Here is a 19,829-nt window from a genome sequence, read left to right on the forward strand (position 1 = left end):
CCTTTTTTCCTTCTTTCCATCTTTCCCGCTTCCCAAAACAAACAATTTTCTCTTTTTTCTTCTTTCATACTTTTTTTTTTTCTCCCTTTTTTTGCCGTGGTCTTTTCTCCTTGTTCTTCATATCATTCATACTTCCCTTTTCCTTTTTAACATTGTTCCTTTTCCTCCAGGTAATGATTTTCTTATTTTCTTCTTTTCGCTCTTTTCCTCCTCCGTCATCCTGTGTTTTTTTCTTGTCTCTTTCCTCTCCTTCCTTCCTTCATTTTTATCATTCTCATTCAATTCCATCAAGCCATCTCTTCTCTTTCTTCATCTTTTCGTAATTCTTTTTTCTTGTCTCTTTTTTACACCTTCATTTCTCCCTCTCCTTTCCATTCCCACCTTCTTCTTTCCTACTTTTCATCTTCTCATTTCATACACTCACTGGTTTTCTTTCTCTTTCTTCTCTTCCTTCTCTTTTTCCTCCCTTCATTCCTAGTTCATCTTTATTGTGCGTTTTAACTATTTATTTTCTTTCTCTCTCACTTCTGTTTTTTTTTTCTTCTTTTCATCTTCTGCATCATTTTTTCTTTTTTTCTCTCTCTTATTTTCCTCCTCTCCTTTCCTCTCCCTTCATTCACCCTCAATTTATTTATTTTTTTTTATTTCCTTCTGTCTCTTTTCTTGTTTTCCTTCTCTCATTTCCTCTCATTTTATTCACCCTCTATTTACTTTTTTTTTTTTTTGCATTTTGTCTTTTTTCCCCTTCCTTGTTTATTTATTATTTCGTTTTTTTGTGTGTTTTTCTCTTTTTTTGTTTGTCTTCTTGCTTGCAATCTTCTTTTCTCTTTTTTTTTTGCTAGTTTTTCGTTCATCTTGTTGTTATTCCTGTTCCTGTTGTTGTTGTTGTTGTTGTTGTTGTTGTTGTTGTTGTTGTGGTTGCTATTGTTATTGTTGTTGCTTTTGCTTTTGTTTGTCATTTGTAGCCTTTTTGTAATCCTCCTCTTCTTTCTCCTTCTTCTCCTTATTTCTCACTATTTTCTCATAGTTTCGTCCTTCTCCTGCTCCCTTGTAATCTTCCCCCAGGTTCTCCTCCTCCTCCTCCTCCTCCTCCTCCTCCTGTTGCCTATGTATCACTGTTTTCTTAAAGCTTTCTATTCCTTCCTCTTCTTCTATCTTCTAACCTCCCTGCCCTTCCTCCTCCTCCTCCTCCTCCTCCTCCTCTTATTGTCTCCTCCTCCACCTCCTCCTCCTATTGTCTATATATCACTGTTTTCTTAAGGCTTTCTTATCCTTCTTCTTCTTCCATCTTCTAATCTCCCCGCCCTTCCTCCTCCTCCTCCTCCTCCTCCCCCATCTCCTCTCAGTATCGCCACAAATCACAGGCGGGAACATTACATCACAGAATATTAACTGAGCCACTTCTTCTCGTTCAAGGAGGGAGGGAGGAAGAAAGGCAGGGACATAAAAACAAAGTGAGGAATGAGGAGGGAGGTAGGCAGGGAGGGAGAGAGGAAGGGAGACAATAGAAGTTTAGTGGTACGAAAGAAAAACGTGTTGGGATGACTTAGTGTCGGATGAACCAAGAGTAGTAGTAGTAGTAGTAGTAGTAGTAGTAGTAGTAGTAGTAGTAATAGTAGTAGTAGTAGTAGTAGTAGTAGTAGTAGTAGTAGTAGTAGTAGTAGTAGTAGTAGTGGTGGTGGGAATAATAGTAATAATAAAAGTAGTAGTAGTCGTAGTAGTAGTAGTAGTAGTAGTAGTAGTAGTAGTGGTAGTAGAAGTAGGAGGAGGAGAGAGAGAAAAAAAGGTGTAAAAAAAGTAGGAGGAGGAGGAGGAGAAGAAAGAGGAGTCAGAGGAGGAAGACGTGAAGGATGATGATAATGAAAAGTAAGAGAGGAAGAGGATGAGAAAAAAGAAGAAAAAGAAGAAAAATCGTTTAAACAAAGGATAAGATTGTGGATGGCATGAATGAGGAGTGGAAAGAGGAGTGGAGAAAGGCTTGAGCAGTGATATGAAGGGAGTGGAGGTGATGGCAATAGGGAAGCACAGCAACCCTCCGCGCTGCGCCCTCGTCACGCGGCGGAGGAAGAAAGAAAACAAGAAACCACCTGGGAAGAATCTCTTTTCTGAGGAGACTATGGCAACAAAAAAGGCAATAAAAAGATCTATTGAATATAAAAAAAAGATATATAAAAGGTTAAAAAGGCTCTAAAAAGGCCCATCAATTTTTTTCTTCTCATAAACTCATATTCAATCTGCAAACGATAAAACAAAAAAAGAAAAATAATAGAAAATAAAAATATTATATATGTATCCAGACTTTAAGGTCACTCTGTAATTTTAATTCTTATGCCAGGCGGTAAGAGAGGTTCAGTGTCTCGTGTCACACCGTACTGAAGCCAAGGGATGAAGAGAAGACGAAGCACAAATGAAGCAGCTGAAGTGTGGCGGTAGCGAAGGCTGCTGAGAATATCCCGGACAGCTTGACAGACAAGCCAGTGAGAAAGTGCTGTAGAGAATGGAAATAACAAAAGAGACAAATACTCAACCGCTTTGATTTATGTACCAAGACGCTCTAGATAGAACTAAACAACCCGCATGACGACCCTCTCCACTTCATGTTTGTTGGTGCTGCAGTTAAGCATTTTCTTCCTAGTTTTGTGGTTCTTCATCTCTTGAAAAAATGTGCAAGTGAAAAGAGACTTGATGACGAGGAGCAGAAAAAGACATATGCAGTTTTGGGGGACCGTGTAACGTGAAGGGAAGATCTAGAGTGTGTGTGTGTGTGTGGCGGGAAGAGAGGTGGAGAGAGTGAGTGCGGCGGGAGCAGCTGGCAATAGGGTGGGAGGGAGGCAGAAAGAAGTGCAGATGGAATAGTGAGAAGGGATGGTGGAGGATGTTTGACTGGACGGCTACTGCTTATCGAGGAATAGATGTGGTGATGCGTGTGAGGCAAGGTGAGATGAGGCAAGGTTAGGTAAGGTAGGGTAAGGTAAGGTAGGACAGGGTATGGTAAGGCAAGGTAAGGAAATGTAAGGTAAGGTAAGATAATGTAAGCTAAGACAAGGATAAGTTACAATAAGGAAAAAAAAAGTAAGGTAAGGTAAGGTTAGGTTAGGTAATGTACATCAAGGTAAGGCAAGGTACTGACGTCACATGACTGGTAACCACCTCAGCAATGTTCACAAACTTAATAACTAACCCAGTCTCACATATTAGTGTTAGGGGACTGCCTCTGATGCACTACTCCTTATAGTGCACATGTATAATTGATATAATCTTAACCTAAGTATTGTTTACTGTCTCTGTTCTAATGTTTCTGTGGTTCGGTTTCATCTACATAGTTCGAAACGTTTCATTATACTGCTTCGTTTAATTCATTGCATTAACTCGTATGTGTCGTCTAGTCCTCATGTGTGGTTACTAATTTGAATGTCTCCAGTTGTCTCCTCCTGCATACTTACTAACTTACTAATCTTAAGTTCAATAAGTACTTGGCAAAAAATCATCTTTCTAGTTTACTGATGTCCACGACACTCCTTACGTATCTTTTTACTCAAGTGAACAATTATTCTCTGGTCCTCCTTGTGTTACTGTGATGAGTCTCGCGATGAGTCTCGCACACCACATGAGTATAAGAAGCGAGTTCTTGAGGCGAGGTGACGAGCCTGGCTGTGGAGGAGTGCGCATCAGGCTGTGCTGTACGAGTGTAATCAGGACAGAACAAAAAAAATGGTAGATTCGGGCTTGATAAAGTCAGATTTAAAAAAAAGAAAAAAATTTAGTCAGCAGATGGAGAGGTAGATGGGTGGGATAAACTCAGTAGTCAAGGTGTCGAATCACTGGGGAGTTCTAAAAGATTAGACAGACTTTTGCATGGAGATGATAGATAGAGGTACGTAGGTATGCTTTATACAGGCGCTGCCATGTACAGGCCTGACGGCTTCCTGCAGCTCCCCTTGTTTTCTTATGTTCCCATGTTCTTAGGAGTGACAGAGGCCGAGGGAAAACTGAAAAAGCTCGCTATCTCCAGAGTTGTTTACCCTCTTCACTGCGATAAGTGACAGTTCTCACCAGAGCAATGCACGAAATCTTTACACGCACGTACAAGAAAGAAGAGATAAAAGAAGAATAGCTTTTGTAATTTCTAGTCCGTATAACGTCTGGAGGTGGCTGTACGACAAGAGGAAATGTCTCAGAGTAGTTGAGGAAGTGAAGTGACGGAAAAATTTCTTGCACAGTTCCGCAACAGCTAAGATCAAATGACACAGGATTATGAAATTGCATAGAAATACTAGTAGTGAGGAAAGATGTGATGAAGAGACGCCGGCGTGTACGTAGGCTTGGCGGGATGGCAGGCTGCGGGCCACTAGTGCAATGTTTGTAACCCCGCGAAGCCTCTGCACCTGTGTGGCGGCTTGGTGTGGCACGGCGCGCTGCTTAAAGGTGAGGCAGCGCCGATGAAAAACAGCATCAAACGTGAGGTAAAGCAGCACATTAAAGGAAACCAAACTTTCAAAGCAAACGGACCACTGGAGAAAAAATTATATAGAGCGAGGACTTGAAGAGAAGACGCCGGGTAGAGCAGCGGAACAATCAATAAGTCAGTGTCAGCCTTCCCGGAGCAGCGCGCGAGGTCAGATTGATGAAAACCCGCACGAATATTCAATACAATCCAATCGCACGTGTCCGGAAGCTGTCATGAGGCTGTTTATTATTCACACGCGTCACATCCTTTACAGTAATGTGAGCAGGGAAGAGAGAAAGGTCACCGGTGTTTAAAAAGCCTCCTGAATGTTGGAATATAGATAAAACGCCCCTGGAATGCTGAAATATAGAGAAAACGCCTCTGCAATGCTGGAATATGGAGAAAATGCCCCTGAAATGCTGGAACATAGAGAAAAAGAGCCTGTGAAATGCTGGAACATAGAAAAAATATCCCTGGAATGTTGGAATATATAGAAAAAAAGATCTTGTAATTCTCGGATATAGGGAAAAAAAACCTGGAACGCTAGAGAATAGAGAAAAACCCCTTGGAATGCTAGAATATAAAGTAAACGCCCCTGAAATCCTGGAATATAGAAAGAAAACTTCCTGGAATGCTGGAATAAAGAGAAAATGATCCTGGAGTGCTGCAGTATAGAGAAAACGTCTCTTGGCATGCTGAAATATATAGAAAACATCCCTGAAATACTGGAATATAGAGAAAACGTTCCCCTGGAATGTTTGAATACAGAGAAAAAGGCCCTGGAATGCTGGAATATAGAGAAAACGCCTCTGGAATGCCGGAATACAAAAAACTGAAATGCTGGAATATATAGAAAACGCTTCTGGAATACTGGAATATAGAGAAGACACCCCCTGGAATGCTTGAATACAGAGAAAAAAATCCTGGAATGCTAGAATATAGAAAAAATGCTCCTGGAATGCTGGAATATAGATCAGCATCCCGTGCCAAGCCTGCAGACAGTAATGCAAGGTCAGTACTCACCCGCGGGCCCGTTTTCCTGCACGTGGCCCAGCATGGTGGTGTTGGGGAAGACCGGGGCGTTATCGTTGATGTCCTTCACCACCACCGTCACCACAGTATCCACCACGTGCACTATGCTCCCCTCGCCCCCGCCACCTCCACCACCACCACCACCAACACCACCAAGCACCTGCACTCCCTCACAGCTGCTTCCCTTTAGCGGCGAGGGCGTGAGAGCTTCCTGGCCTGACTCGCGCGTCACCTTGCTAATGGTGACGCCACCAGACGAAAGAATTCTGTTAGTGGTTGCGGGAGATTCCAGATTAGTCTGATGGAGCGTGCGGGGCATGTTCCTCTCTTCTGCAGCGTCTCCTTGTCCCTCAGAAGCTTTGTGTTCACTGGGGGAAGCATCCTTGTCCTCCCTTCCGTGGCGCGATGGAATCTTTTCCATAACCTTTAATCTGCTAGATTTCCTCGCCTCAAGAGACCCTCGCTTGGTGCTCCCTGCGAAAAGCGAGCCATGAGGTGCCCTGTGATCGGTGGGTCCTGCGCCAGGCGGGTCGGGATGGCGGTCAGTATGAGAGGAGAGAGGGGAAAGGTCTTGCCGAATACCATTCGCAACGCTCAGCGTGGCGTTCGCGGCTGCACTCAGCGGCACAGTGTTCACGGCGCAGCGAGCCTCTCCCGGACCCTCGCGTAGCTGCCGCTTTCCTCGTCCACTTCCCTGGAGAGGATTTCCTTGTGGTTGATCTGGTGGCGGCACTTCCACGTGAGCGCCGCGGCCTAGAAATCTCGGGAGGCGTAGCTTCCTGGAGGCGCTCACGTTCCTCATCTGAAAGTCATGAGCGGGCGTTCCCAGGTGGTCGTTCCGCGCTGCCTGAGCGAGAGGGTCATGCCAGCCTGTCACGCTCTTGTTTTTGGTGCCGAGAGGGAATTGCGAAGTGGATTCTGATTTGTCCTTCACATGTAAATGCAAGTTGTGTCTCCAAGTTTTCCAGTTTTGTTTCCTACGCTCCCGGCGGCCCGCGGCGGCTGTGATTGCTGTCTGTGGTGATGGATGGCCTGGCGGGGAGCCGCGAGCCGTCGCCGTCACTCCAGGGTACGAGGCCGGGAAGGATAGCCTGTCCCGATACTGCACACCCCCCATGGCGCCCGCATCTTCGCCGCCCCGCCGCCTCAGGAACTGGGACGTGACGGCAGATACATCCCCGTCACGGCGTCTGGACGGCGCGATGTCTTCATTCAAGTTGTTTCCCTGCGGCGTGGGAATCAATATCCTCTTTGCCTTCACTTCCTGTTGCTCTGAAAGACATCCCGCAGCCTCTCTTTTGCTGGTCCTGCCCTCCCCACTAGCAGCCTTCTGGATGCCCAACTCCATTAGGCCCGCGCCCACACTCACACTCACTTCAGTTTTGTCTCTGGTTCGCTCCGTAACGAGTCCTCTCTGTGCCCATCCTTTATGCATGTGCTGTGGGAAGAGCCGCCCCTCACTTGTGGCTGACGCGATGCTGTGATGCTCCCTATGAGCTGACACCTGGCGTTCTTTCCTTCCCCCCTCAGCTGGCCTCCCGTGCCCCGTGCACCGCTTCGGAGGTACTGGGGCCAGGCTTGGGTGGGAGTGATATCTCTTTCGGGGTCCTGGTGGCCCCAAGACGCCTGGCGGTGGAGGTGGGATGGGGAGAATGGATGGGGCAGTACGGGGGTTCCTGTTCCTCCCCGCTTCCTTGGCCGTCCCGCACCTCCACCCACAGCCGCCACTCGCCCCTCCCGTGCGGCGGGTCCCGGTCCAGTGCCTGCGCCGCCACGCCGGGGAAGGAGGACACCAGTTAGTGGACTCAGGCAGATAAGTATGCATGGATAGATGAGTGGACTAATAAGAAGATAAAGATTGATAGTAGATACGTAAGTAGAAAGGTAAATCGGTAGACAGATAGGTAAATAGGTAGTGGACAGGAAGATATACGAGTACATAGATAAGGATTTTACTTGTATACCTTTATTTATTCATCTGTTTGTCTGTCTGTCTTTCTACCCCTTTATTTGTATGTTTACTGTCTGCTGGGTTAGTATGTCTATTTGTCTGTTTGTTTTGTGTGTCCGTCTACAGTTTCGCAGTCCGTTCATTTGTTTTGTCTCTAACTGCCTCTTTTGTATGTCTGTGTATTATTATTTTGCCTTTCTTTTTGTTTACTGTCTGCTTGTACTGCGATAAACAGACATAAGTAGATAGGTAGATAAGTAGACAGATAGATAGGTAGATAGATAAATAGATAGACAGGTAGGCAGATACATAGAAAGATAGATAGATGGATAAATTAATAGACAAGTTAATGAATAGATAGGCAGATAGACAGAGGTAGACAGATAGATAGATAGATGAATGAATAAATGAATACATGAACGAATATATAAATACACGGGCAGATTCATTCATACATACATACATACATGCGTACACAAAGGAAGAATAAGCAGCAGAGTACCTGCTAAGTTCTAAAATTGAATGCTGTTTTGCCAAGAGCTGCATTAGTGGTGGTGGTGGTGGTGGTGGTGGTGGCTGCGGCGGCGGCGGCGGTGATGGTGTTTACAGCGAGAGTACAGTACCTATTGACACTACAGTGTTCATGATACAGTTGAGAAGTGTTGCCTCCTCCACAGTTTGTATTATCTGCATTTAGTTTTTCATTCAAGTTCCTTCTGTGTTTTGCTTTTTTTGGTGGTGTTTATCATGTTTTCTTTATTATTTGTTTATTTTTTCGAACTGTTATTGTTTCGCTGCTGCTGCTGCTGTTGTTGTTAGTGGTGGTGGTGGTGATGGCGTCATTATTATTATTATTATTATTATTATTATTATCATTATTATTATGATTATGATTATGATTGTTGCTGTTGTTGTTTTTGCTATTAGTATTATTGTTGTTGATTTCAAATTGCACACCTTTATTTATTCATGTCTGTCTGTTTGTCTTTCTATCCCTCCGTTTGTCTGTTTACTGTCTATTGGTTTAGTCTGTTTATCTGTCTGTTTTGTATGTCTGTCTACTCTTTCTCCATCTGTCTATCTGTTTTGTTTGTCTCTATCCATCTGTCTGCTTTGTGAGTCTGTGTAGTATTCGTCTATCTCTCTGTTTATTGCCTGCTTGCACTGCGACAAATATGAGATGAGCAAATATCAGATACAATTCCAAAAGCAAAAAATATATCCGTTTAATTTTGGCTGTTGTAACCATTGTGGGTCGACGGTTGTACTCAAGGAAGCTTACAAGACTTAAACTTTCTTGGTTGTGCCTTGGACTACTGGGGACTGACGTGTGGCTGGTGGGAGGAAGTGCTGAGGTTTTGTTACGGGCTGTAACTGGCTGACGAGAGCGGCAGGAGCTGTTACCGGCAGGGACTGAATACACTGTGAAGCCAATGAAGTATCTTTGTTGTGTATACGTGCTTTAGAGTCAGTGACAATAAACTGTGTGCGAGTGTTCTACGTCAGACTGTGTGCCCAAGGCTGGAGTCTCACTGTCTGACATGTAGACAATGTTTGGAGTTCGAGGTTTTCATGGATTTTCTTCCAGACGCTTACATTGATATGTTTATGTTATATATTTACTGTGGTGAACTTTGCTCTCTAGTTTGAAATACAGTCAAACTTCGTCTTTTGAATTAAATTCAATCCTGAAGGCCGTCCGTGAACAGAAATGTCCAAAAACAATTTTCCCCTTACGAATCAATGTGAAATGGATTAATCCGTTCCTGGCCCAAAGAAGACTGCTTATTGAAACTTTTACAACACTACTTTGCACACAAGTTCATACTCAAACCAGTGGAATCATTAAATCTAACAAGTAAGTATTTGCCGACGCTCGACTGTATTTTCCTTCTACAGAAAGGCGACTGAGAGTACTCAGGTACTCATGAGTGTTTCTTCTACTGATGACGCAGAATGCTTGTTCGATTTAGGCCAACACTAGAAACACGGAAACACTCGTGGAAACTCTAATTTCAACTATGGCTTGTCAACAGTGGATCGCACAATGAGTTCGGCTGAAATCATTGATGAATGATGGAAAAGAAGTGGATGTCAGGACAGAACCCTGAGAAACATTGCTGTTAATAGACTCAGACGAAGAGGGACCGTCCAACGCAACAACAAAAAGACCTGGATGCGTTCGAAAATAACAGTCATGGAAAGGAAGGAGGAAGGGAAGGAGGAGGAGGAAGAACAAAAAGAAGAAAAGAAATGAAGAAAATGAGAGAAAGAAGAAGAAGAAGAAGAAGAAGAAGAAGAAGAAGAAGAAGAAGAAGAAGAAGAAGAAAAGGCGAAAGAAGAAGAAGGAAAGAAGAAAGAAGAAGAAGAAAAGGCGAAAGAAGAAGAAGAGGCGAAAGAAGAAGAAGAAAAGGCGAAAGGAGAAGAAGAAGAAGAAGAAAAGGCGAAAGAAGAAGAAGAAAAGGCGAAAGAAGAAGAAGAAAAGGCGAAAGAAAAAGAAAAGGCGAAAGAAGAAGAAAAGACGAAAGAAGAAGAAAAGGCGAAAGAAGAAGAAGAAGAAGAAGAAGAAGAAGAAGAAGAAGAAGAAGAAAAGGCGAAAGAAGAAGAAGAAGAAGAAGAAAAAGAAGAAAAAGAAGAAGAAGAAGAAGAAGAAGAAGAAGAAGAAGAAGAAGAAGAAGAAGAAAAGGCGAAAGAAGAAGAAGAGAAGGTAAAAGAAGAAGAAAAAAAGAAGAAGAAGAGAAGGAAAAAGAAGAAAAAGAAAAGAAGAAGAGAAGGCAAAAGAAGAAGAAGAAAAGAAGAAGACAAGGTAAAAGAAGAAGAAGAAAAGAAGAAGAAGAGAAGGTAAAAGAAGAAGAAGAAGAAGAAGAAGAAGAAGAAGAAGAAGAAGAAGAAGTAGAAGAAAAGGCGAAAGAAGAAGAAGAGAAGGTAAAAGAAGAAGAAAAGAAGAAGGAGAAGGTAAAAGAAGAAGATGAAGAAGAAGAAGAAGAAGAAGAAGAAGAAGAAGAAGAAGAAGAAGAAAGAAGAAGAAGAAGAGAAGGTAAAAGAAGAAGAAGAAAAGGAGAAAAGGTAAAAGAAGAAGAAAAAGAAGAAGAAGAAGAAGAAGAAGAAGAAAAGGCGAAAGAAGAAGAAGAAGAGAAGGTAAAAAGAAGAAGAAAAGAAGAAGAGAAGGTAAAAGAAGAAGAAGAAGAAGAAGAAGAAGAAGAAGAAGAAGAAGAAGAAGAAGAAGAAGAAAAAGAAGAAGAAGTGGAAGAAGAGAAAGTAAAAGAAGAGAAAGAAGAAGAAGAAGAAGAAGAAGAAGAAGAAGAAGAAGAAGCAGAAGCATCATAAGAGAAGAAGAAGAAGAAGAAGAAGAAGAAGAAGAAGAAGAAGAAGAAGAAGAAGCAGAAGAAGAAGAAGAAGAAGAAGAAGAAGAAGAAGAAGAAGAAGAAAAGAAGAAGAAGAAGATGATGATGATGATGAGAAAAAAAGAAGAGGAAGAAGAGAAAAAGGAAGAAGAGAAAGAGGAATAAGAGAAAGAAGAAGAAAAAGAAGAAGAAGAAGAAGAAGAAGAAGAAGAAGAAGAAGAAGAAGAAGAAGAAGAGAAAGAAGAAGAGAAAGAAGAACAGGAAGAAGAAGAAGAAGAAGAAGAAGAAGAAGAAGAAGAAGAAGAAGAAGAAGAGAAAGAAGAAGAAGAAGAATGAAGAAAAGAAAAAAAAATAATGAAGAAAAATAATTAAAAGGATGATGATAATGAAGGAGGCTGCTACTGCTTGCTCTTCCTTTGTGTTCCTTACACATACACATACATATACACATTCACCGCACACTCACTCTGAGCTGGATGAGGTCTCCGGTGCTGGCGTTGATGGTGAAGAAGGCGTCGCCGTCACCAAGCTGATCCACGCCGTCACCACTCACCCGGAAGGCCAGCCCCACTGCGTCACTGCTGTCCGCGTCCACCACCTCCACCTGCAAGAAACTCACGTGACGCCCTAGTGCTCCATCAAGTCAGCCCTTCATCACAGCCACTCCCAGTTAGTCAAAGCTGCCCATGTTTTATGCTGTTATGCATTGATCAAGAGCTGATAAAACAAAAAAAACGAGGTAGGTACACAGAGACAAGGCAAAGCACAGAGGAAGTAAATGCAGAAGGGTACTACATACACTTCACCACTATGCATTTATCGATTTTCTCTCTGTGGGTGCTTTCCTTCCTTCCCTGTCACGAGGAGCACTCTACGCTGATTGAGTTTGGTGGGGAAGAGTTTATTTTGAGGCTCCACGGTTCATATTTCCGAGTGAGGAAACGCCAAAAAAACACACAGCACCGCGTAGCTTGAGTGACGGGCTAATATTCCTTCCCCTTCTCGTTTCTTTCTATCCTGGAGCTGCAAATAATGAAGAAAAGATGCCATAGGTGTATTTATTTTGCAGGACCGCTAAAAACTCGGATAAATTTAAAATTTCAACCAATACTCCCATCCTCTTCATCTCTTTCATTATAGCCAACAAACATAAGGGCATGGTGGAAATGTGGGGTTTTTGGGTTGGAAAAGCCAAAATGAGGCATTTTTGACATTCCTAAAAAGTCTAAGGAGGAGAAAAGGCATATTTTGAAAAAGGGAAATTTCTAGGTTATCCTAACCTAACTAACCGTGAGGGAAAGTTTTTCTCCACTGGACACCAACCCCGCCCTTAAGGTCACTAACCGAACCTAACATCACCTAAAACCATGGAGGATGAGCGAGGAAGAGATGAATTTTAAAAATTTGTTTGCGAGTTGTTTGTTATTTGCGCCACATGGTGTAACAATTAGAAATTCTCCAAACAATGAGATGTAAACCCTGCGAAGGGATATAGTTACGTACGGTGTGTTCATTGAAACAACAATAAAACCAAAATGGTGTAGCAAAGCGTTATTCTTTGTTTTCTGTCACTAGCACCCACCATCATCATATCGTCATCTTCATCATTTTTTCACTGTCCACACGTCATTGTTCATCATCGTATCATCATCCTCACTCTGCTGTCACTCCACGTGTCACTACCATCCACCACCACACAGCACTACCACCTTCACTCCACGTGTCATCACCACCCATCACCACACTGTCAGCACGTGCCATCACTTTCACTCTGCCATCACTACAAACTGACCATTTCACCATCACACTATCACTACCTGTACTTCATCAAATCACCTTCATCCACTGCCGCTACTTACTCGTCACTATCAGTCACCTTCACTTTTCCGTTACTGAAGACTCCCACTCTTCACCACCCTCGTCATCACCACCACCATCATCATCACTCAGTATCGGTGCTTCCATTACAGGACGAAGGCCTCATAAAACTTTCGCTTTTAATTCCTGCCTGCCCGTCTGTTTTGGGACACCACAGCAAAACTTCCTAGCTCGCCCCTCCATCCAGGTGTTGTGTGGTGATCCATTCTTTGTTGTCAGATGGTTCGGCCCACGGCTTCAATGAGTCGGGTTTAGAATTCGACATTCTGAGCTGTGGTCATTTCCCTTGCCAATCACAGTCCAGGGAGCGAATACTCAAAACTCTCCTTTAGCTCACTTGTATCCTGCTATGATCACTGAAGAGGTGCTCTGTGAAATCGATTCTTGAAACCTTCTAGCCTCTCGTTAAGTTAAGGGAGCGTTTCGTTGTGGGGGTACATTTATCACAGCAGCTGACGACGTGCGAGGGGCTAAGCCAATCAAACGAAGGCACTACAATCATCTGCAGCCGATCACATTCCCAGAATCTATAAATTGTTATTGTTAATCACTAGTGGCGGAGAGAAAGAACTTACCATGACAAGCAAATGTATTAGAAGAGGTACATTTAGTGACGAAGTGCTTTGTCCATCTACTGGCACGACTTCTTTATATAAATAAACTCTCCCTGCAATTTTTTTCCACTACTGCTGTGTGTTTTAGCAAGGACTTTGTAAACTACGGTACGAGGACGGTCCACTCAACATTAAACGTTTGCTCTCGCCGCGACGGTAGCGCCTCCAGCAGCCAGAGGGAAACATTATTCCCGCCCTCGTAAGTTTACCATTACTTGCACTATTTGAGAACTGATTTTTCTTGAGTTATCATGCCCACTCACTGGCTGCACTGTGCATTACTTGGCTGCAGAAATAACAGGTTTATGCTTTAAGTTTAAGTTTGATAGAATGAGTGCAACATTAACCCGTATTCCCTTCAGCAACAAAAGCTGTACAATCACTCAAAATAGCTGGTGACCGTCTCTTGGCAGCCGAGTGCCCTTAAAGCACTCACTTTGTTCTTCACACAGGACTTACTTGTGAGCAGGATGAATGAAAGCTTGCGACGGGGAGGAATTGACGCGGGGGGGGGGGGGTAACTGAAGAGGAGAGGGTATGGGGACCTGGGGAGACCGAGGGTGTGTGCGCTTCATGAATTAAAAGTATGGAAAAGAATAATGCTCGTTATGATAACTATTATTATTATAATATTTGTCATCCTCAGTAATTACTATGATACTGATAAGAGTTACAATAACATCCAAATTGTACAGAACCTGAAAGAAATTTCACTCTTGCTAACGTTTCTCTCTCTCTCTCTCTCTCTCTCTCTCTCTCTCTCTCTCTCTCTCTCCAGAGATATATAGGAAGAAGAGATAGAATGAGAAGCAATAAAAGGATGTAGAAAGAGGAGTACGGTAGAGATGAATGATGACGTCACAGACTGCTGCTGTATTTATAATTATAATCTCTATTATTAACGACAATTGTCCACACACACACACACACACACACACACACACACACACACACACACACACACACACACTCTGTTGCTAAGATGATAAAATTGTAAGGGCTTGTTTGCTGGGCGGTGACTTACAACAATATTTTATGAGGTGTGAAAAAAAAAATAAATAAATAAAGCACACACACGCCCTCGGTCTTCCCTGGTCCTCCTGCCCTCTCCTGTTTAACTCCTCCCCCGGCCCCCTTCCTCCCCGTCGGAATCTTTCATTCTTCTGATGAGTAAATCCCGTGTGAAGAACAAGTGAGTGCTTTAAGGGTACTCGGCTGCCAAGAGACGGTCACCAGCTTTTTTTGGGTGACCTAAATTGATTTCTATGTTCAGACGACGTGAATTACTAACAGAGCAACTCGTGGGTCTCTGGGCTGAGTCCTTCTCGTGCTGCAGAATGGGCAGGTGTAATGGTGTGCTGTGGTGGTGGTAGTGCAGCACGTGTGCTAGTTATTACGCAACACAGGGGAGGGTTCCCACAAGCGGCTCCAGACACACGGAATCTCCAGCATTCTAAAGTTTTTTTCGTCTCACCTACTATTATTTCCACACCATGACTGATACTCTCAGGTCCACAATACTTAGTTATATCTTATTATCGTTATGAATGTAAATCTTCATATTAAAATCGACATCAGTAATTCCTATTTACCTTTTGGTGCGGCATGAACACAGTTCGGGAAATACTGTGTTCAAATAATCTTCTATACTCTTAGCTGTGCCGGGGCTCCCATGGCCCAGTGGAAAGAGTGACGGTCTTGGGAACAATGAATATTGGACGCCAGCGTTCAAATCCCATTAAAAACCTTAAAAAAAATAACTAATTAAAAAAAAAAAGATATGGTGGAAAAAAAATTCACATAATAAACAACATTTCTTCTTTAATATACATTAACATGAACATAATATGGGGAAATAGGCTAACTTTGCAAAAAAAGTGTTGGGCCTTCGTGGCCCAGTGGGTAGAGTGATGAACTTTAAGATTGGCGTGAGGGAAGCGTGGGTTCGAACCCCACTCGGAACTTACAAAAAAACTTCAAAGAGCATCCACTCCACCACCATGTGTGCCTAAAAAACACACAGTATGGTGGTGGAGCTGCCCAGGGGAGAGCTGCCATCCCCCCCCTTTCTCCCACTCTGGGAACTACAAGGACCACCAAACTGACTCACTCAAGTAGGTTAACAATAGGCTAGGATAGGTTAGCATAGGATAGGATAGGACAGAGTCAGTTTGTAATGGTCCATGTAGAGAACAGGGTAAGGAGGAGGAAGCACCACCACCAGCAGAGGAAGAAGACCAGCAGCGCCAGCAGATGAAGAAGAAGAAGAAGGACCACCAGCAGCAGCAGTAGAGGAAGAAGAAGGACCACCACCACCATCAGGAAGGTAGGGCAATAAAAATAAAATAAAATAATAATAATAATAGATTAATAATAATAATTCAATAGTTTCAGCAGGGGAAGAAGACCACCAGCAGCAGCAGAGGAAGAGGAAGAAGGACCACCACCAGCAGCAGCAGCAGAGGAAGAGGAAGAAGGACCACCACCACCACCAGAGGAAGAGGAAGGACCACCACCACCAGCAGAGGAAGAAGAAGGACCAGCACCACCACCACCATCAGGAAGGTAGGGCAATAAAAATAAAATAAAATAATAATAATAATAGATTAATAATAATAATTCAATAGTTTCAGCAGGGGAAGAAGACCACCAGCAGCAGCAGAGGAAGAGGAAGAAGGACCACCACCACCAGCAGCAGCAGCAGCAGCAGAGGAAGAGGAAAGGACCACCACCACCACCACCAGCAGCAGAGGAAGAAGGACCACCACCACCACTAGGAAGGTAGGGCAATAAAAATAAAATAAAATAATAATAATAATAATAATAGATTAATGATAATAATTCAATAGTTTCAGCAGGGGAAGAAGACCACCAGCAGCAGCAGAGGAAGAGGAAGAAGGATCACCACCACCAGCAGCAGCAGAGGAAGAGGAAAAAGGACCACCACCACCACCAGCAGCAGAGGAAGAGGAAGGACCACCACCACCATCAGGAAGGTAGGGCAATAAAAATAAAATAAAATAATAATAATAATAGATTAATAATAATAATTCAATAGTTTCAGCAGGGGAAGAAGACCACCAGCAGCAGCAGAGGAAGAGGAAGAAGGACCACCACCACCACCACCAGCAGCAGCAGCAGCAGCAGAGGAAGAGGAAGGACCACCACCACCAGCAGAGGAAGAAGGACCACCACCACCACTAGGAAGGTAGGGCAATAAAAATAAAATAAAATAATAATAATAATAGATTAATAATAATAATTCAATAGTTTCAGCAGGGGAAGAAGACCACCAGCAGCAGCAGAGGAAGAGGAAGAAGGACCACCACCAGCAGCAGCAGCAGAGGAAGAGGAAGAAGGACCACCACCACCACCAGAGGAAGAGGAAGGACCACCACCACCAGCAGAGGAAGAAGAAGGACCAGCACCACCACCACCATCAGGAAGGTAGGGCAATAAAAATAAAATAAAATAATAATAATAATAGATTAATAATGATAATTCAATAGTTTCAGCAGGGGAAGAAGACCACCAGCAGCAGCAGAGGAAGAGGAAGAAGGACCACCACCACCACCAGCAGCAGCAGCAGCAGAGGAAGAGGAAAGGACCACCACCACCACCACCAGCAGCAGAGGAAGAAGGACCACCACCACCACTAGGAAGGTAGGGCAATAAAAATAAAATAAAATAATAATAATAATAATAATAGATTAATGATAATAATTCAATAGTTTCAACAGGGGAAGAAGACCACCAGCAGCAGCAGAGGAAGAGGAAGAAGGATCACCACCACCAGCAGCAGCAGAGGAAGAGGAAAAAGGACCACCACCACCACCAGCAGCAGAGGAAGAGGAAGGACCACCACCACCATCAGGAAGGTAGGGCAATAAAAATAAAATAAAATAATAATAATAATAGATTAATAATAATAATTCAATAGTTTCAGCAGGGGAAGAAGACCACCAGCAGCAGCAGAGGAAGAGGAAGAAGGACCACCACCACCACCACCACCACCAGCAGCAGCAGCAGCAGAGGAAGAGGAAGGACCACCACCACCACCACCAGCAGAGGAAGAAGGACCACCACCACCACTAGGAAGGTAGGGCAATAAAAATAAAATAAAATAATAATAATAATAATAATAGATTAATAATAATAATTCAATAGTTTCAGCAGGGGAAGAAGACCACCAGCAGCAGCAGAGGAAGAGGAAGGACCACCACCACCACCACCAGCAGAGGAAGAAGGACCACCACCACCACCAGGAAGGTAGGGCAATAAAAATAAAATAAAATAATAATAATAATAATAGATTAATAATAATAATTCAATAGTTTCAGCAGGGGAAGAAGACCACCAGCAGCAGCAGAGGAAGAAGGACCACCACCACCACCAGCAGCAGAGGAATAAGAAGAAGGACCACACCATCACCACCACCACCACCAGCAGAGGAAGAAGAACCACCACCACCACCAGGAAGAAGGTAGGGCAATAAAAATAAAATAAAATAATAATAATAATAATAGATTAATAATAATAATTCAATAGTTTCAGCAGGGGAAGAAGACCAGCAGCAGCAGCAGAGGAAGAAGGACCACCACCACCAGCACCAGAAGGATTACCACCACCACCAGCAGCAGCAGAGGAATAAGAAGAAGGACCACACCATCACCACCACCACCACCAGCAGAGTAAGAAGGATCACCATCACTACCAGAGCAGCAGCAGAGGAAGAAGAAGAAGGACCACCACTACAACCAGCAGCAGAGGAAGAAGGACCACCAGCAGCAGAGGAAGAAGAAGATGCATCACCACCAGAAGGAAGGAGCAGCAACAGCACCACCGAACTGACCTAGACAACTTCAAGCACCACCAAACTAGCTGACTCAGACAGGTTAAGGATAGGATAGGATAGGATAGGATAGAACAGGTAGGATTAGGATAGGATATTATGGTTAGTTAGTTAGGTGGTCCATGTAGTTGCCAGGGTCAGGAGGAAGAAGCACCAGAAGAAGAAGCATCACCATCATCAGAGGAAGAAGAAGCATCACCATCATCAGAGGAAGAAGAAGCACCACCAGCAAAAAGAAGAAGTAGCACCACGAGCAGCAGCAGAAGGACCACCACCAGCAGCAGCAGAAGAAGAAGAAGGACCACCACCACCACCAGCAGCAGCAGCAGCAGCAGAGGAAGAAGAAGAAGGACCATCACAACCACCACCAGCAGCAGCAGCAGCAGAGGAAGAAGAAGAGGGACCATCACCACCACCAGCAGCAGCAGAGGAAGAAGAAGGGCCATCACCACCAGCAGCAGCAGCAGCAGCAGAGGAAGAAGAAGGACCACCACCACCACCACCACCACTACCACCAGCAGAGGAAGAAGAAGAAGGACCACCAGCAGCAGCAGCAGCAGAGGAAGAAGAAGAAGGACCACCACCACCACCAGCAGCAGCAGAGGAAGAAGAAGAAGGACCACCATCACCAGCAGCAGCAGAGGAAGAAGAAGAAGGACAATCACCACCACCAGCAGCAGCAGCAGCAGCAGCAGAGGAAGAAGAAGAAGGACAACCACCAGCAGCAGCAGCAGCAGCAGAGGAAGAAGAAGAAGGACAATCACCACCACCAGCAGCAGCAGCAGCAGCAGCAGCAGAGGAAGAAGAAGAAGGACAATCACCAGCAGCAGCAGCAGCAGCAGCAACAGCAGAGGAAGAAGAAGAAGGACAATCACCACCACCTCCACCAGCAGCAGCAACAGCAGAGGAAGAAGAAGAAGGACAATCACCATCACCAGCAGCAGCAGCAGCAGAGGAATAAGAAGAAGGACCACCAGCAGCAGAGGAAGAAGATGCATCACCACCAGAAGGAAGAAGCAGCAACAGCACCACCGAACTGGCTGACTCAGACAGGATAGGATAGGATAGAATAGGTAGGATTAGGATAGGATATTATGGTTAGTTAGTTAGGTGGTCCATGTCAGATGGTCAGGGTCAGGAAGAGGAGGAAGAAACACCAGCACCACCACCACCAGAAGAAGAAGAAGAAGCATCACCATCATCAGAGGAAGAAGCAGCACCACCAGCAAAAAGAAGAAGCAAGAAGAAGCAGCACCACCAGCAGCAGCAGAGGAAGAAGAAGGACCATCACCACCACCAGCAGCAGCAGAGGAAGAAGAAGAAGGACCATCACCACCAGCAGCAGCAGCAGAGGAAGAAGAAGAAGGACCATCACTACCACCAGCAGCAGCAGAGGAAGAAGAAGAAGGACCACCAGCAGCAGCAGCAGAGCAAGAAGAAGGACCATCAGCAGCAGCAGCAGCAGAGGAAGAAGAAGGATCACCAGCAGTAGCAGCAGCAGCAGAGGAAGAAAGATCACCAGTAGCAGCAGAGGAAGAAGAAGAAGGACCATCACCACCACCACCACCAGCAGAGAAAGAAGTAGATGGACCATCACCACCACCAGCAGCAGCAGCAGCAGCAGAGGAAGAAAAAGGATCACCACCACCAGCAGCAGCAGAGGAAGAAGGACTATCACAACCACCATCAGAAGCAGCAGAGGAAGAAGAAG

General features: G+C 44.2%; 1 protein-coding gene across 3 annotated transcripts in view; it reads right to left on the bottom strand.

The window, feature by feature from the left end:
- LOC135109037 (uncharacterized) overlaps positions 1-7,396 on the bottom strand; it is a 57,868-nt gene extending 50,472 nt beyond the window's left edge. For all 3 annotated transcript variants that reach the window (XM_064020023.1, XM_064020024.1, XM_064020022.1), the window contains exon 1: positions 5,471-7,396. In XM_064020023.1, coding sequence (XP_063876093.1) covers positions 5,471-7,304 — 1,834 coding nt within the window. In that variant the 5' untranslated portion in view covers positions 7,305-7,396. The remainder of the gene's footprint in view (positions 1-5,470) is intronic.
- Between the last annotated feature and the right edge of the window lie 12,433 nt (positions 7,397-19,829).

The sequence above is a fragment of the Scylla paramamosain genome, chromosome 18 (assembly GCF_035594125.1).
Source record: "Scylla paramamosain isolate STU-SP2022 chromosome 18, ASM3559412v1, whole genome shotgun sequence".
In the NCBI taxonomy this organism is placed as follows: Eukaryota; Metazoa; Arthropoda; class Malacostraca; order Decapoda; family Portunidae; genus Scylla; species Scylla paramamosain.